This window comes from Peromyscus californicus, unplaced genomic scaffold (assembly GCF_007827085.1).
Source record: "Peromyscus californicus insignis strain IS unplaced genomic scaffold, ASM782708v3 Scaffold_2__1_contigs__length_46816999, whole genome shotgun sequence".
Classification (NCBI taxonomy): Eukaryota; Metazoa; Chordata; class Mammalia; order Rodentia; family Cricetidae; genus Peromyscus; species Peromyscus californicus.
The window spans coordinates 40,906,683-40,925,266 of NW_026294540.1; the positions used below are offsets into that span (position 1 = coordinate 40,906,683).

General features: G+C 46.1%; 1 protein-coding gene across 5 annotated transcripts in view; it reads left to right on the forward strand.

The window, feature by feature from the left end:
• Positions 1–18,584, forward strand: part of Mtus2 (microtubule associated scaffold protein 2) — a 370,144-nt gene that overhangs the window by 114,910 nt on the left and 236,650 nt on the right. For all 5 annotated transcript variants that reach the window (XM_052754545.1, XM_052754543.1, XM_052754544.1 and 2 more), the window contains 2 exons: positions 8,283–10,642; positions 14,758–14,998. In XM_052754545.1, coding sequence (XP_052610505.1) covers positions 8,504–10,642; positions 14,758–14,998 — 2,380 coding nt within the window. In that variant the 5' untranslated portion in view covers positions 8,283–8,503. The remainder of the gene's footprint in view (positions 1–8,282; positions 10,643–14,757; positions 14,999–18,584) is intronic.

The following is an 18,584-nucleotide window of genomic DNA, read 5'->3' on the forward strand; positions in this document are numbered from 1 at the left end:
TATCCATCAATCAGAGCAGCACATTCACAGCATACAGAGCGATATTCCCAGCAGCCTTGCTTTCATTGCCAGTAAAAGGGGCAGTAATGCTACTCACAGGTGTTGTTGAACCGAGAAAATACCAAGAAGTTGCAACAACAAACCACACACAGTCCTAGGGAGCCATTCTGGTGCTGAAACCACATTGCTGGTATTGAGGCACTTTTGTATGCTTGACTTTGCTTAAAGAAAACCGACCCTCCCTCTCCCAGCAGCCCATCTCCCACTCTACACTGGGTTTTGTCTGGCTTGCTCTTGTGTAGTTCTTGGACATGCTTTCATGACTGCTGTATGTTCGTATGTCAACTACTCTGCAGCGCCATGCTTTTGCGTGCCTGTGCCTGGGACTGTCCTGGGATTAGGGAGAGGGGGAAATGAAAAGGAAGAGATACTTGCTCTCCTGGAGCTGGTACGGGACCGAAGGGAAGAAAATCTAAGTAGGCAATAGAAAGGAGCTTCATGGGTAGTGAGAAGTGTGTGTCCCATTTACATGCGGCATTGTAGCATGCCACAGAAGGGAAGAAAGCCATAAACAGGTAATAGAGCCAGGAATCATGGGCAGTGAGAGGTGTGTTCAGAACAGAGTGATCATATGTCCTACTTACATGTGGCACTGTGGCCTTCCATCTGAGTTTAGGTCTCAGACAAAAGGCCATGTATGTTTGTGGTAGCTTTATTCATAACCATTAAAAGAAAGATCAACTCAGTAACTTTCTTCTGGGGAGTGGACAGAATGTGACGCATGAATCCTCACACAAATGCAGCTTCTGGAAACTGAATGTGGTAGGTGAGCCTTGGGTGCACTTTGTGAGATGCAAGTATCACGACACAAAATCTGAACACTGGATAGTGCATGGAAGAACATCCTGGAAAATACTAATTTGTAGACATGGAAGCCAGATCAGATATTGCTAGGGTCTGGGGCTGGTGCAAGTTTGGGACTCTTAGAACTGATTTACAGTCAAGATGATGTATGAAAGCTGTTGGACAAAATTTGAAGAACTATAGAGTAAAAGATAGTTAAGTCTATAGAATATAAATTTTAGCGTAATAGAAAAGGGGGAAATCGTGATAAGAAAGAAATTCCAATCTGAATGACAAATGATCTGTTCCAATTAAAGAGTTTCTTTTTTATTTAAAAAACATTTTCTTATTCATTTTACCTACCAACCACAAATCTTCCTCTTATCCCTCCTCCAACTGTGCCCCCCACCTTCCCCCCCATCCTCCATCCCCTCCTCCAAAAGGGTAGTCCTCCCATGAGGGGACAGCAAAGCCTGGAACATTCAATTGAGGCAGGACCAAGTCCCTCTCCCTGCATCAAGGCTGAGCAATGTGTCTGACCATAGGTAATGGGATCCAGAAAGCCAGCTCATGCACCAGGGATAGATCCTGGTCACACTGCCAGGGGCCCCTCAAACAGACCCAGCTACACAATTGTCTCTTGTATGCAGAGGGTCTAGTCTGGTCCCATGCAGGTTCCAAGCTGTCAGTCTAAAGTCTGTGAGTTTCCAGGAGCTTGGTTCAGTTGTCTCTGTAGATTTCCCCAACATGATCTTGACCTACCTCCCTCTTCTCTTTCTTTGACTGGACTCCCGGGGCTTGGCCTGGTGCTTGGCCGTGGATCTCTGCATCTGCTTCCGTCAGCTACTAGATGAAGGCTCTATGATGACAGTTAGGGTATTCGCCAATCTGATTACCAGGGTAGGCCAGTTCAGGCACCCTCTCCACTATTGCTAGTAGTCTAACCTGGGGTCTCCCGTGTGGATTCCTAGGAACTTCACTAGCACCAGGCTTCTCCCTTACCCCATGATGTCTCCCTCTATCAAGATATCGCTTTCATTGCTCTCCCACTCCATCCCTCCTCCAGCTCGACCATCCTGTTCCCTTATGTTCTCATCCCTCATCCCCTCCCCTCTATTGCTCCCCCTCATCCCCAGTGGGAAGGAGAAACAGGAGATCTCCATGACCAATTAAAGAGGTTTTGAGGGAGAGAATGGAAAGGAAGTGGGGAAACTGAGGGGCACCTCTTTTATCAGGCAGTGTGTGTTTATCAACAGATAGTTACAGGGCCCCTGCTATGTGCCAGGCTCCCATGGAAACAGAGCAACCCCCAGCAAGCTTAGTACACAGGTGTGCACACTTGTACTGCATTCTTGGAAAAACTTTCTAAAAACCCCAAGCAACCTAAAGTCTAACAATAGGAAAGTTGGTGAGTAAATATGATAATTAAAAGTGGTGAAGGGTTAGTTGTGATGAAGCACTCCTTTAGTCCAGCACTTGGAAGAGAGAGGCAGGCAGAGCTCTGTGATTTCAAGGTCAGCCTTGTCCACAGAGAGTTCCAGGCCAGCCGGGGCTAGAGTGAAACTCTGTGATGAAGTATTTTCTCTGCGTGTTTTGTAGGAAGAAACCCACAGGACACAATCTGAAAAATGACTTATGTAGCTCATCCTATGAGTGTAAGACACTTGAAACCAAGTGTCAATGAACTAAATATCAGGTTGCTTTAATTGACTAAGAACTCAGTTAACCCCTTTCTTGGACTTATAAAGGAGTAAATAGCATTGTACAGTTTAAATAGCACATGCTACCTCAAAACAAAGAGTCTATAAATAGTGTCCTGATTATTTATTGGGATAAAATGCAACAGCTCTCTACTTTATTTACAGAAGAAAGGAATAAAGCCCGCCCCAGGAGCTGTTGCTGTTGCTGCTGTTTGGTCCGGCATTGACTTCAGCACCACGGACAGCGACCGAGCCTCTGCTCCCAGCCTCTGCTTGTACACCCTACTAATATTAAAGCTCATTACAGTGGGATTGAACTTGTAAAGCTCATTAGGCTGCAGAGGATCATGTTTTAGACTACTAGTTGAGAGCAAACGTAGGCATATTAAGCCCCTCTAATTTGAAAGCATTTCTCTAAAACCCAAAACGTTTAAAAATTAATATTTTATTTTACATTTATTTAGTGTGTGTGTGTGTGTGTGTGTGTGTGTGTGTGTGTGTGTGTGTGTGTGTGTGTGTGTGTGTGTCTAAGTGCATGCATGTCTAATGGTCATGGGGAGGTCGGAGGACCACCTGCGTGAGTCTGGTCTATCTTCCTGTCATGTGGGTTCTTGGAATTAAACTCATGTCTCTTGGCAATTGGCACTTTTACCCACTGATGCATCCTGTCGGCCCACAAACCTCAGATGCTTTGGGTGCTGATATGAGACCATAAACAGAACATGTCACTTCCTGACCTCGTGATAGGTTGCAATAAAAATGCATATGCATTAAAGACATTGCGTGACATCACCTTTAAGTAACACACAAAGATGCATGCTAAATATAAACGAATCCCATGTTTAGACTTGGGTCATATTCCTGTGGCACCTCATTATGTATATGCAAATCTGGAAAAAGTGCAAAATTGGAAACACTTCTTTCCCCCAAGCATTTTGAATAAAGGTTGCTTTAACATATAAAACACTATAAAATAGGACCAGGTATCTGAATAACTGCAACTGTTACATCCTAAGATGCTAAAGCCGAGGAATGGATGGGTTTATAAGCAATCACGTGTACGTACATATAAAATTACATCATTAAATTCAACTGAATATTGCAGATACCATATATTTTCTCAAAAAAGTTGTCTACTAAAGTTGAAACTCAGGACTTTTGACTCTTTGCATGGTTACCACATTGAAGCTACTGGATGGGAATATGTTGCTGTGTTCTCTAAGCACAGAACATTCAGAGGTACAGTGTTTGAATATATATATATGAGAACCTCGTACAGCCTTACACAGCAGACTTGGTAGTTCAGGGAGACGGTAGGCATAATCTTTAATCTTTTAAAAGCCATTTTTCTTTTAGTGATATGAAAATTCCTGCAACCAACATTACTTAAAAAAATGACCATGACAAATATATATGGCAATCAGAATGTGGCTTTCTTTTTTTTTTGGGAAATACCACTTTTTTTATTTTATGTGTATGGATATTTTGTCTGCCTATGTGTCTATGTACCATATGCCTACAGTACCAGTGGAGGCCAGAAGAGGGCATCAGATCCCCCTGGACCTGGAAGTAGAGACCATGTGAGCCGCCACTTAGGTGCGGGGATTGGACCTGGGTTCTCTGCAAGAGCATCAAGTGCTCAACCACTGAGCCATCGCTCCAACTCCAGAATGCAGTTTTCTGTCTGCTTTCCCTTGATTCGGCTCTGGGGAGGAGGGAGCCAGTTCTTCATTTAGAAGAGCTGCTTTAGCATTTCAGTCACCCATTACACAACTGAAAAAAAAAATAGAGTCCTTGTTAACCTGAGAGAAGTGACAGTTCACTGTTCTGAACTCAAGTTGGGATGGGGTTGGGTCACTTCATCTGACGTCTCTACACTGTCCCAGAAGCCACAGGGGGACAGGGGCTCTTGAACCATTAATGTGGTAAGCTTGTGGTCTCCTAAAATGAGTAAGACATACAGACGAAGCACATGTAACCGCTGTAAAGTTAAATGTACAACTGCCGCCCCCCCCCCCCATCTCTGGGGTTCCACATCTGTGGGCTCAAACAACCACAGATGGAAAGTATTTAAAAACCTCATCTGTGCTGACACACACCAGCTCTTCTTGTCACGGTTCCCAAACAATATAAGATGCTGAGCACTTGCTTTATATTAGTGATTCTAAGTGACCTGTTGGTAGACAGTAAAGTCAGGAACATGGCTGGAAGAGCGGTCAAGGATACCACAAGAAAACCCATAGAACCAACTAACCTGGGCTCACGGGGGCTCAGAGACAGAATCAGGGAGCCTGCATGGGACTGACCTAGGCCCTCTGTATATGTGTTACAGTTGTGTAGCGTGTTCTACTTGTGAGATTCTAACAGTGAGAGCAGGGGCTGTCGCTGACTCTGAAGCCTGCCTTTGGAACCCTTTCTCCTAATGGATTGCCTCACTCTGCCTTAATAGAAGAGGAGGTGCCCAGTCTCACTGCAGCTTGATGTACCTTGGCTGGCTGGTACCCATGGGAGGCCCACCTGTATCTGAAGAGAAACAGGGGAGGAGGAATGGGAGGAGTAGATGGGGGAGGGGTAGAAGACAAGTTGGGGGAGGAACCTGGAGGAGGGGAGGGAGGGGGAACTTTGGTTGGAAGAAAAAAAAGAAAAACATGGTTGTGATAAAAGAGTTGTCGGGCTGGAGAGAGGTGCAGACTCAGGACTTGAGAAACAAGTAAACTCTTTTTTTTTTTTTTTGGTTTTTCGAGACAGGGTTTCTCTGTGTAGCTTTGCGCCTTTTCCTGGAACTCACTTGGTAGCCCAGGCTGGCCTCGAACTCACAGAGATCCGCCTGGCTCTGCCTCCCGAGTGCTGGGATTAAAGGCGTGTGCCACCACCGCTTGGCGAAACAAAGTAAACTCTTGTTTAGCAGCTTTGGGGGAGGAGGGAGGAAAGAGTTTAGGGAGAAGGGGCCTGGAGCTGGATTTTGATGCTGTTGGTAGGAAGGATTATTTAATGGGGCAGGTGTGTTTTAAGCAGAGTTGTACAAGTATTTAAGTCTTCAACTGCAGAGGGATCATCAAAGCTCAGTTGTCAGGCTGTGAACCTCTGACTCTAGCCTGCCATCAGTCAGGTGACTCAGGATGATGAGGAGGACATGATGTTGGATCTACTGAGTTTCTCATTGTGTGAGAGCAGCTTTCGCGACACATTGTCAGAACAAACACAGCCCACAGGAAACTGGAATCTAAGATGGGTAAAGAGATTATGCGTGAGTATCCAGATGCCGTCAGTCCATTTCATGATTCAAAAGTAGATATGCTGTCAACCAAAGAAGCTTCTAGATAAGATGCCCAACTGTTTACAGAGCTTGTGAACTTGAGATAACTGAGCCTGCCCAGTGGTTAATGGTGGGCACAGATAGAAGAACCCAGTGTCCCCGTTGCCTCTGTAGGGACATTATGGCCAACAATGGATGCTTACATTATAGTGATCCTATTAAATGTTAATAATGTTAAAAATCTCCAGTGTTGGACTGGAGAAACAGATGACTCAGCCGCTGAGAGCCCAGGCTGCTCTTGCAGAGGACTGAGGTTCAAGTCCCAGCATTGGCATGTCTGCTCAAAACCATCTACAACTCCAGTTCCAAGGGATCTGACGCCCCCTTCTGGCCTCCACAGGTACTACATGCACATGGTGCACAGACATACATGCAGACAAAACACTCACCCATACATATCAAATAAAAGAAATACGTTAAAAACAAGAAAAACGAAACCAAGCAAACACAACACAGCTTCCTCCAGTGATTTTTATGGGCATTTGTCACTTTCTAGAAGTCCTGTTGATCCTTGTGATTTCTGATATTCTGGTTTTCTTTGGTCACATGATTCAGACCAAGAGAGCTCTTAGCTTTGCATCTGTATTTCCATCTCCAGAGAGTCAGAGGTGGTGCCATTCCATGGATGGCCGTGTTTGTGAATTCCTTGCTTCCCTTGACTCATTGGGACACTCATATCCCAGCCTGGAGAGTTCAGCTTCTTTTTAAATGGCCGTCATGTCAGTCTGCCTACGTGTTGTTAGTGTTTGTGCCTGGAGGACAAATGTACCTTCAAAAGAAACACATTCCCCAAATGGAAACAAGAACGAAATGGCGATTTTGGCATATCTTTCCTGAGTTAGGCTCAGTCCCTCAGTTAGGCGCTGTATTGAGGTTGTACCTCAGGTGCCACTGGTGTGCTGAGGACAGATGGGGAAGGTGTGAGAGTAGGAAAAATGGGGACCATGAGGGAGGTGTGGGAAGAGCCCAAGCTGTGGCAGCAAATGATGGATGACATGTGCACAGGAGTCCACATTCCCAGGGCACATGGAGTGGACACAGTTGTGTTCGAATGTCCTGGGGTGAGGAGGGAAAGGGACGTATAAGAAGACAAAACTGACTCAGGGCAGATTATAGGAAAGGAGCTCATTTAGATGGAAAAACATGTGTGCACAGGTGGAAAAGAAATGAATGGGAAAGAGAGATGTATTTCAGGTGCAAGGGTGGTGGGGTCAGAAGTTAGGAGGGTGGGAGCGAAGGTGGAGAGAGATGCTTCAGTAAGGGCCAGCCTGCTGGCTCCCAGTTCTCAGCCGTGTGCACTGTGGTCTACCCTCATTGGTGAGGATGCACTTCGAGATCCCCAGGATGCTTGGATTTGCAGGTGGTACCTTTTCCCTGCACATACAGACCTATGATGAAGTGTGCCCTATTCATTTGGTCCAGCAAGAGGTTAGCAAATAACTATCAGTGAAACAGAGCAGTCCTAACAATGTACTCTGATGAAAATCATCGGCATGAGAGCTTTTCTTCCCCAAATGGCTCGTGTGTTATGCTTCCTTCTGGCAATGGTGTCAGGTGGTGCCTTTGACGAGGGGGTGTGAGTGTCACCGACATGGCAGCAGACGACTGGACACAGCTGTGTTCTACACGGCACACGGTCTGATCACATAGACACCTACTAAGAGACTGGAGGGTGGGTCATGTGTAGACTGAAGAAAGGGAAGAGCCAGAACCCCACATGACAGAGCTGGGACGGCACACAATTTTATCACATGACTGAAACCTGTACCCTGTTTGAGACCTCTAGGTGGTTTGTTTATGGAATTTTTCATCTAATATTCTTAGATTATAGCTAACCTCTGGAAAATAAACGAGAAAATAAAACAATAAAAAGAAGAGATGACTTTTATTTTGTTTTATAATACCACATGCGCGCACGCACGCGCGCGCGCACACACACACACACACACACACACACACACACACACACACCCCTTTAAGACCACATACATGTATGGCCCCTTATATTCCATTTCTAATATGTATCCTTATGATGGCTAGCAGCAGCCTCTATTTGAAATGGTTTTGAGATAAGTAAATGAAGTAACAGTATAGAAGCAAGGATTACATCTATGTGATTATTGTATCTCTCTCTCTCTCTCTCTCTCTCTCTCTCTCTCTCTCTCTCTCTCTCTGTATTATCATTTATGTATTGTGGGTTTTTGTTTTGTTTTTTGTTTGTTGAGACAGGGTTTCTCTGTGTTGTACTGGCTGTCCTGGAACTCACTCTGTAGACCAGGCTGAACTCACAGAGGTCCACTTGCCTCTGCCTCCCGAGTGCTGGGATTAAAGGCGTGCACCACCACCTGGCTCTTGCATGTGTCTCTCACTCATGATTATTGCCATCTCCACTCTAGAGTGACTGTGTGTTTATTTCTTTGCAGGTCTCATGGAGTAACTGATTTTCACTGAGCAGCAATGGAGCATAATGAGTTGTTTTGCTGTGCGTCAAGACAATGGTTGGTTCTGAAATTTGTCTGAAGAGGTTCAGAGTAGTGTCTAGATGTGACATTGTCAGAGGAGGACAGGCAACGTGACGGCTGCCTATTGCCCTGCAGCTTGAAGGGGGACTGCATGGCCAGCAGCCCTTACTGAAGAGGAGACCATGAGCATCCCACTGGCTCCAAAGAAATCCTGTTTCAGTCAGCTGCGAGATCACCAAGAGCGGGCAAAAAACAATAATGAGAGCATTCTAAGCATGGGAGATACAAATGCTAATCAAATCATGTTGGAGGTCAGCTCCTCACACGATGAGTCTAGGACACGTGATCTGGAGGATGAAATTGGAAATGCAAATTTAAGCAGGCCACAATACCACAGCCACTCCCAGAAGGAGCCCACTCAACTTCAGGGCTTTGGGAAAGGGTTTCAGGCTGGCTCCACCAGTCAGAGGGATTTTCATCCTTCCCTGGCTGTTCATAGACAATTGAGTGAAGAGCACACAGTGAAAAGAGGTATCCTTCAGACCCCACAGGGCGTCCAGGGACCAAGTCTATCCAGCTGGAGAAATGCAGTAGGTCAAGCCAGTCCAGAGGTTTTGGCTAAAAGGGATGCTGAAATTCCCCGGCACATTCCCAAAGACAAATTGGCAAAGACCCTTGACAATGAAGAGTTGAAAAGAGCAGGCAGCCTGGCAGCTGCAGCTGGCAGCCTCACTCGGGAGAATCTGCAGCCTGTGCAGCTGGACACCTCAGAGCCACAGGGCCATGTGCCTGGGCGTGGGGAGGGGCCACAGGGGACATCAGCTGGTCACTCTCCAGGGACAGTTTTTTCTCTAGGTGAGGGTACCTCAGAGGGGAAGTGTGTGCATCCTCCTGAACCATCTACCTCAGAAGCCAGGGGGTCCACCCCATCAGACACCAAGATGGAGGGGACTCATGGCTCGGACGTTTACAACAAGTGCATCGCTCACCCAGAATCGACTCCCACTTCAGCACTGAAGGAAACACCCAGCCTCAGTCATCCAGAAGTGTATGTAGTTCAAGGAAGAGGGGAGCCCAAAGCAGAGCTCAAATACATCCAACCCAGGAATGAGCAGGGACTAAAGTCAGCCCAGGCACAGGGATGTCATGAGAAAAAAAGTATGTCACCTGTGGAGAGGAAGGAGCTGCGTGAGAAGGCGCATCAAGAAACCATGAGTCAACTCAACAGCAGCCATCACCACCTTGGAGTGGGAGAAGGCAGCAGCCTGGAAGAAGTGATGGGGGTCAGTGCTGGTGTGGAGGGGTTTCAGCAAGCCACCCCTGTGCAGAGCACTGTTCCTGGAGAAGGTGGTACTAGACTCACTGGCAAAACGTCACCTGGCGTAGGTAGGACAATGAAGGAAACTGTATCCAGTGACTTTGCACCAGGTGATGCCTGTGTAGCATCTCTTCTCCGTGATGTGACTGAGAGCACGCCCTCCGAGGTCAGGAGGGAGGGGATGAGACAGAGTGGCGGGAATGTGGGCAGTGCCAAGGCATTGGCCTCGGGTCCTTCTGTGGAAGGGAGCCTAGCTGAGGCCTCTGAGCTCTTGGGCCCTCACCCTGGCAACTCGGAAGCCAGAAGAAGCAGAGAGGCAGTGACCCCTGTAGCTGAAAATGGGAACCTTCAAGAAAACCCAGCCCAAAGTGAAGTCACTCCAGCTGGAGGAGATTCAGCTTTCAGTACCCCAGCTCTCCTGCACCCAGAGACAGCTGTGAACTCGACTCACCAGCCCGCTCCTCCAGGTAGTAGTGCTCAGTTCAGTGTGGACACGGGGTCACCCTCGGTGGCCTTGCCCCCCACTGATGGCGGGCAAGTCTTGAACACACCCCTGAAAGCACCTGACAAGAGCGCCTGTCCCAGTGGGGTCCCCAAGCCGCTCACACGTCCCAAGGACACACCTTCCTCCCAGGAAGTGACAGAGAAGCTGGAGACGGATAAAGCAGAAGAAAGGACAGAGACAAAGCCAGTTCTCATGCCAAAGCCCAAGCATGTGAGGCCTAAGATCATCACGTACATCCGTAGGAACCCCCAGGCACTGGCTCAGGGGGATGCCTCGCTGGTCCCCGTGGGGCTTCCATATGCCCCTCCTGCATGTGGCATGCCTCTTCCGCAAGAGGAGAAGACAGCAAACCGTGACCTTCAGCCATCTGCCAATGTGTATGAGAAATTCAAGCCGGACTTGCAGAAGTCAAGGGTCTTCCCCTCTGGGCTGATGGTGTCTGGGATCAAGCCCCCAGGGCATCATTTCACTCAGATGAGCGAAAAGTTTCTGCAGGAGGTAAGAGGGTGGCATTATAAAATAAGCTATACATTTGTGTTTAAGTCTGTTTTTTTTTTTTTTTTCCCCAGTGAAATTTAAAAACAAAATGTCCTCTGTAAGTGAACTGTAGATGCTCTGGGACAGGTGTGTACCAAAGTAGATACTTGTGCCTGAAAGTTACTGTCTAGAACACAGTGTGATAGCCAGGTTGAAGTGGACCCAAATATCTAAGGAGGTTCATTTAAGTTTTACTGAGCATAAGACATGGGGAATTAGACAAGGACCCATTTAAGCCAGAGTCTACATTAAGCATCAGAAAATATAGTAGAAAACTGTACATTACTATATGCAAAAACAATAGCATGAAAGACTAGGCTCTCTGTTTGAAGTCAGGAGGTTGTGGTCTCCGCTGTGTTGCCTGTTTACTGCGCACTAAGGCCAACCTGGGCTGGTGGTCCTGGGTCATATAAGAAAGCAGGCTGAGCACACCATGAGAAAGCCGGTGAGCAGCATCCTCCAGAGTCAGTTCCTGCTTTCCAGACTCCTGCCTTGAGTTCCTGGCCTGACTTCCCGCATAATGGACTGTGACCTTGAAGTGTGGGGTGAATAAACCCTTTCCTCCTCAAGTTGGTTTTGGGTGTTTTTTCAGAGAACTGGCACCATCTTTAGCAGGTGTCCGTTAGCTGTTCTTTGTGCCAGCCTGCTGCAGATCACGGCGACGTGCGCACAGCTGAGCGGTGTTTGTCCAGGCCAGCAGGATCCTTGATGAACACTGGGATGGCTGCAGACACCTCAGCAAGTGCCTGTAGAGTCTGCTCTTGCTTGTGTTTCCTTCTCTCTGAGCCCAGTCAGCTCTGCTACTTAAAAGCTAGCTAGATCTCTGGATTCAGGCTTACACCCATTCTGACTTGAGCTGCATAGCATGTGATCTTGTAGATGGAGCGTTAGTGTCATCAGGAAAATACAGCTGTCCCTAGTTGTCTCCTCCTCTGTGAGTAACCCCCAATACATTCGTTTTACTCACCAAGCAAGATGAGCTTTAAGGAGTCATTTAAATTATTTTTGTGCCTGCGTTTTGCCTGCATGTGAAACTGTGCACCATGTGCATGTTGTATCCATGGAGGCCAGAAGAGGATGTCGTATCCCTCGCAACTAGAGTTACAGAAAGTCATGAGCTGCCCTGTGGGTGCTGGGTCCTCTGGAAGAGCTGCCAGTCTTCCTAACCACTGAGCCATCTCTCCAGCCCCCTGCAGGAGTCATGTTGGGAGTCCATGATTCTGTGCCAGTTTGAGTGCAGATATTAATTTTATATCTCCCCCGGAGAAGATTCATGCAAAACGAGCCTAGGGAAAATGGGGCAGGGCAGAGCAGGACGGGGCTATGCAGGAGGAATTTGTTTGCATATATCCTTTGATTTTAGGACTGTGTTTGAAATCTGAGGAGTGTTTTGTTGACTCACAGAGTTTTCTCTAAAAATACCCCAACTGGAGAAGGAGGTCAGCGGAACATTTGAGTCGATTGCTGTGTTCATAACTACAGAACCTGTTCTGTTTTGTCAAACAGATGAAAGAAAAGTAGGATTCCCCTGCTTAATTAAAAATGCATAAACTAGACATGAAAAGCAAAATTTTCACCTTGTAAAAGGATTTGTGCTCGTGTTACTTTTCTTCTTTCTTGTCACTGTGACAAAATGCCGGGTAGCTGCATCCTCAGGATGCTGAAGTCCATCCTGCGGGGTCTGCAGAGCCCCTGTAAGGAGTGGCTGGCTGTGGGAGCCTGTGGCTGCTGTGGACAGGATGTGGACCAGGAAGCAGAGGAAATGGGTGGGTGGGTGCAGCATTCAAGGTTCATCTGGAGAGGCGTATTTGAGTCACAAAGACCCTACCTCTTAGATTTCAATAGTGGTGCCACCATCTTGGACTCAAGAACTTGGTACAAGAAGAACCTATAGAAGACATTTCAGCTGTTTACAACCAGAAAAAGATTACCCAGCCAAACAGGGGGCATTGATGTGGCTGAAATCATTGAAGTCATTGTTGAATGATAGAGTAGTGGGCTCTGAAATGACTATTTCCAAGGAATCAGATCAGCACATTACAATCCTAAAACCCTTACGGAGATTAGAAATGATGAGTGGCACCCAGAAATTTTAAAAAGAAGAGTCTAGAAAAGAAAAGTCAGAGATGGATAGCAATTGCACCCGAGCGCAGATGGTGAATGTTCTTTCCAGGGAGTAGAATTCACTCCAGCCTGAGGAGAGTCTAATCGTCATGCATATTTCACAATGTGATTATAATGAAACTTTGAATGCCTAATCTTTTGTTTCAGTGATGTCGGTTTAAAGAACTTTGTATCCATTTCAACATTAGAAGGGGATCAAAATAGGGCTTATGCCTTCAACAGCTTGGATCAAAGCTTTTAGGGCCTCTATTAAAAGATAGTGTGAAATAGTAGTAATTCCTGAACATGTAGCAGCTGGACATACAGAATAAATTACGGTTCAGAGAAGAATTAGTTAATAGAGGAATCTACTCAGATATTGCCCCAGCACTGTTTTTATATATTATAACTTAAATAGACTATGCTGTTCCTTTTTGCTTGTTTAATATAAAGAAGCAATGAACTGGAAAGCAGGTCAGGGGTAGAGTTCCATCCCCAGGACCCAAGTCCCAAATTGTGTGAGAACAGACATTCTGAGAACAGGATGGATATATATATATATATATATATATATATATATATATATATATATATATATATATCATTGTGTATTATACACTGTATTCTGTATGTACATATATACACACATGTGTGATTACTACAGATTGTGTTCTGAACCTCTAAGTACAGGAAAAATGAATAGTATTGTTATGTTGTTAAGTAGAGGAAATGGTAGAGGGAAGCACAATTCCTTTACTTAACAAATATTTATGTGCAGACACTGCTGATACATGCTCTGAACCGAGCAGCCCACAGGACTCTTGCCTAGATCTGTTATCCCAGAGGAATCCACCCAAATATTCCTGAGAGCATTCAGCATCCATTTGCATGTGTGTGTGTGTGTGTGTGTATGTGTGTGTGCATATGTGTGCATGCATGTGAGTGTTTATGTGCCCGAATGTGAGTGTGTGTGCATGTGAGTGCTTGTGTGTTGTGCCCAAGTGTGAGTGTGTGTGCATGTAAGTGTTTGTGTGTGAGTGTTTGTGTGTGCATGTGTGTATGTGTGCACAGCACGAGTGGAGGTCAGAAGACATCTTACAGGAGTCTGTTCTCTCCTTCCATTGTGTGACTCCCTGGTATTGAACTCAGGTCCTCAGGCTTAGCAGCAAGCCTCTTTACCCACTGAGCCATCTCACTTTGCTCCAAATCTGGTTTTAATTATGAAAATATACAGTACAGGCCTACAAATTTTTTCTATTAATTTCTTCATTTTTTTTGCAGATAAACATTTCTCCCTTACTAACAATTATTTCTTAATGTTCTGTTGATTAAATATAACATTACTTATTATAAGATTAGTGAGTATAAAAATGATGGTATAATGAAGGTTTTAATCATTTTTGAACATTTGATAAATTCTCTTTGTTTCATTAACATTATTTATTTTATTTTTAAGACTTACTTTTATTTTATGTGTATGGGGGTTTTTGCCTGCCTGCATGTATGTACACCATGTGTGTGCAGTGCCTCAGGGGGCCAGAAGAGGGCGACAGATCCCCCATAACTAAGTCACAGATGGTTGTGAGATACCATGCTGGTTGCTGGGAACCCAACCTCAGTCCTCTGCAAGAGCAGTAATTGCTCTTAACTGCTGAGCCTTTTTCCAGCCTTGACATTGGTAATTTAATAAATAGTCACTCAAATTTCAGTGCATTTACAACAATGAAATTGAAAAGAAATCTTAAAACCGAGTTTTTTTTTTTCTCCCTTCGACATAGAGATTGGTAGAGCATTACAACTGGCAGAGACTGAAGCATTCACTCAGTTGTACTGTCATCATAGAGATAAGGACCCTGGGCTGAGAGACAGCACCTGATCTCTGACCCAGGAGCTAATGGCGTGATGGTGCTTACCATTTGAGCACAGCTCTCCTGCCCCTGTTTAGACTTATGTGCTCTGATCTCTCATCATAGGTCGCAGACCACCCTGGGAAAGAAGAATTTTGCTCTCCTCCCTACACTCATTATGAAGTCCCTCCCACTTTCTATCGCTCGGCCATGCTCCTTAAGCCCCAGCTGGGGTTGGGTGCAATGTCCCGTCTCCCATCTACCAAGAGCAGGATTCTGATCGCCAGTCAGAGGTCTTCAGCGAGTGCCATCCATCCACCGGGACCAATAACAACAGCCGCCAGTTTCTACGGTTCTGATCCTTCAGGTAACTAAGTCTAACAATTGCTCTCTTTTCCTGTTGTACATTTAAATATTAACTATAAAATATTGTGGCTATCTACGTATGAGTGCTTCTAATTCTTCGGGAAAAAAAAAGCCTCTCCCCAGACACAGATGTTTTTGAGAACTCACCTGCTGCAGCTGTCTTCATCCATGCGGTGGTCCCTGTCACCATCCATGGCCTTCCCTGCGGTGGTCCCTGTCACCATCCATGGCCTTCCCTGCGGTGGTCCCTGTCACCATCCATGGCCTTCCCTGTGGTGGTCCCTGTCACCATCCATGGCCTTCCCTGTGGTGGTCCCTGTCACTGTCCATGCCACCTTCTCAGTGCTGGTCCCTGTCACCATCCATGGCCTTCCCAGTGGTGGTCCCTGTCATCACCTCCTGGCTTCTTCCAGTTTCTCTTTTCTTTTAAAACTCCTGTAGACTCGGAAGACTTGCTCTGAAGGTTAGTTTTAACTGTTGGAAGAGAATCTCAATGAGGGATTGTCTAGATCAGGTTAACTGGTGGATACATCTATGCAAGATTGTCTTCATCATATTAACTGATCTGGGAAGACCCAGCCCTCTGTGGGCAGCACCATTCCCTGGGCTCAGGGTCCTGAACTGTGTAAGAGTGATGACCGTCCATCGGATTCTGTTTATTTTATAGTCCTTGAAATATTATTAGTATTTACATTTTTGTGTATAGCAATCTGCATATTATCCTTAGGATAAATGATTTGAAACTATAATGTAAAAGCATACTTACATATTTAAAAAACCACCTTTTTATTTTATGTGTATGACTCTTTGCCTGCCTGTATATATGTACCATATACACATATATATGTACATACACACATATATATACATATATGTGTATACACACACACACACACACACACACACACACACACACACACACACCACTTGCATGAAGTGCCCACCAAGGCCAGAAGAGGGTATCAGGTTCCCCTGGAATTGGAGTTAACAGACCATTGTGAGTTGTCGTGTAGATCCTGAGAATCGAACCCTTGTCCTCTGGAAGACCAACAAGTTCTCTTCATCTCTGCACCATCTCTTCAGCCCCTGTTTGAACTTCTTTTTTTTTAAGGCCAACTAATTTTCTAGGAAATTTATAGCAGTTATTTTGTCCTAGAGTTTCTTGAAAGCCCCATATCCTTGACTCTACTAGGGTTTTACCACTTTATTTTTGAGCGGAGTCTCACATGGGACTTGCTGTGCACACCAGCCTGGACTCAACCTACCCCTGTGTCTGCCTCCTGGGTGCTGGGATTGCAGATACGAGTCACCATGCACAGTGAGCATTGCCATTATTGTTGGAGAGAAACTTTCTCATCTCTTTGCTGTTTGTGACTTTGTGACTTGTCATGCACTCAGAGAGTTATTGATGGCCTTAACTTTTTATAAGCTTCTGTCTTAGTAGTTCCCATGGCAGCTGTATATCCTAATGGAATTAGCTGTGCTTGGAGCAGGGACAAGTCCACTGTGATTCAGTCAGTAGGCAATGGTTCCTGGGGGGCTATCACCACTGCTCCCGGTGTGGAGAAAAAGCAATCGACACACAAAAAACATCCTGCCCTCTGGGAACTTAAATTTTAAAATACGGGGCTGCCTTATAAGAAAAAAGTCAATAAGTTATGTGGTCGGTTGTGCTAGATAAGTAGTGCTGAAGAAAATGAAACATTGGTGAGGGAGGAAGAGGAGGGTTTGGACAGGAGGAAGGGCATTGTCATTCTGGACAGTCATCAGAAGGCCCTTCCCAAGGAAGTGTCCTTTAAGCCAATCTCAAGGGAAGATGAAGGAGGGACCCTGGTGGATGTCTGTGGTACAGCCTTCCAGACGGAGGGAGGAGCCTTCCAGGCAGAGGGAGGAGCCTTCCAGACGGAGGGAGGAGCCTTCCAGGCAGAGGGAGGAGCCTTCCAGAAAGAGGGAGGAGCCTTCCAGGCAGGGGGAGGAGCCTTCCAGGCAGAGGGAGGAGCCTTCCAGGCAGAGGGAGGAGTCAGTGCAAGGCCTGCCCACCCATTTCTCCCAAGGAAGCAAGAAGGGAAAGGTGATAGAGAGGAGAGTGGTAGGGGAATGGGATGGGGACAGAGTTGGGGTCACTTAAAGCCTTACGACATTGCCGGTATTTGACTCACTGTGAGAGACAGCCCTTGGGGGGGGGGAGGAGCTTGGAGCCAGATGGCGTGGTCCAGCTCTTGTTTAAACAAGAAATCCTTGACTGTGTTGTGGAGAGCAGACCATCAAATAATCCATATTGTGGGGCTCATTTCTGGAGTCTGTGCTGAGTGATTGTGTATTCACAAGGTCTCTCCATTTGGGCTGGGGGGGGACGTGGAACAAATTCAAGCTGTTGTGAGTTGTGAGAATTTTTTTCCTTGACTGCCTAGTGACTCATCTCGAAATCTTGTCCCCTGAGTCTTGTGAGGTTTTTCACTTTATAGCCACAGACTGATAGTCATCGAAAGCAGTGGTTCTCAACCTTCCTAACGCTGCGACCCTTTAATACAGTTCCTCATGTTGTTGTGACCCCAACTATAAAATTATTTTTGCTGCTATTTCATAACTGTAGTTTTGCTACTGTTATAAATCATAATGGAAATGTCTGATATGCAGGATGTCTGATACACAACCCTGTGAAAGGGTCATTTGACCCCCATAGGGGTCGCGACCCACAGGTTGAGAAATGCTGATCTAGAGATTTAAGGGACTCCAATGCAAATTCTTGGACATCCTGTCTCCAAGACTCTCTTCTCTCTGCCTCATACAACCTAGAAGTTTTGAGCATCCAAAACACGCCCCTCCACTTCTCCTCTGTTCACATTCCTCCTTCACGTGCAGCAGCCTGGAAACCGCCTCTGGCCAGACAGCCAGGGTAATGGCGGGGTGGATTTTGCTCATGTTCTTTTCTCTCAAGGGTCACAGTTGTTCTTCCGCAGTTCCTGAAAACACCAGTTGCATGTGTCTGCACGCATTTCGATTGTTCTTGTGTCCTAACTATCATGGCGGGTCCCACACTGTCGATGCTCCTTGGGTAGGACGTCCCTTACCTAACCACAGAAGCTGTTAGCCTCCGGTTGCGTTCATGTGTCTAACAAATACAAAGTTCCACTTCTGTGTTCACACTTGCAGTTCCAGATTACTTACTTGGTGCTTATTTGCCACTGCTGTTTGAAGGCTGTCTGTGGTACGTGTCTGTACATGGTTGTGGTATTGTGCCTGTTGAACCGCTATTCATACTCGATAGATTTGGATTCTCTGTCCTGTCTACTGGGCATCTTCATATCTGTTTCACAAGATGTCATCTGAAGCTCCGTCAGCATCACATTGACGAAAGAGGGCTGGAGAGAGGCACAGTGTGGACGCTTCCCTCTGTGACCCAGCACTCACACATTTCCACTGTCAAGGGAGCTCTTCTATTCTGAAATCTAAGAGTTGGCTTGATACGTGAATTATAATACATGAACTGGGTTTTTCCCCGGCTCAGGTAGGAAGCCTCTTAAGTGTCTCATCCTCCGTAAGCTCTGAGTTAGTCAAAGGAGGTTCCCAGGCTTCTCTTCCTCTGC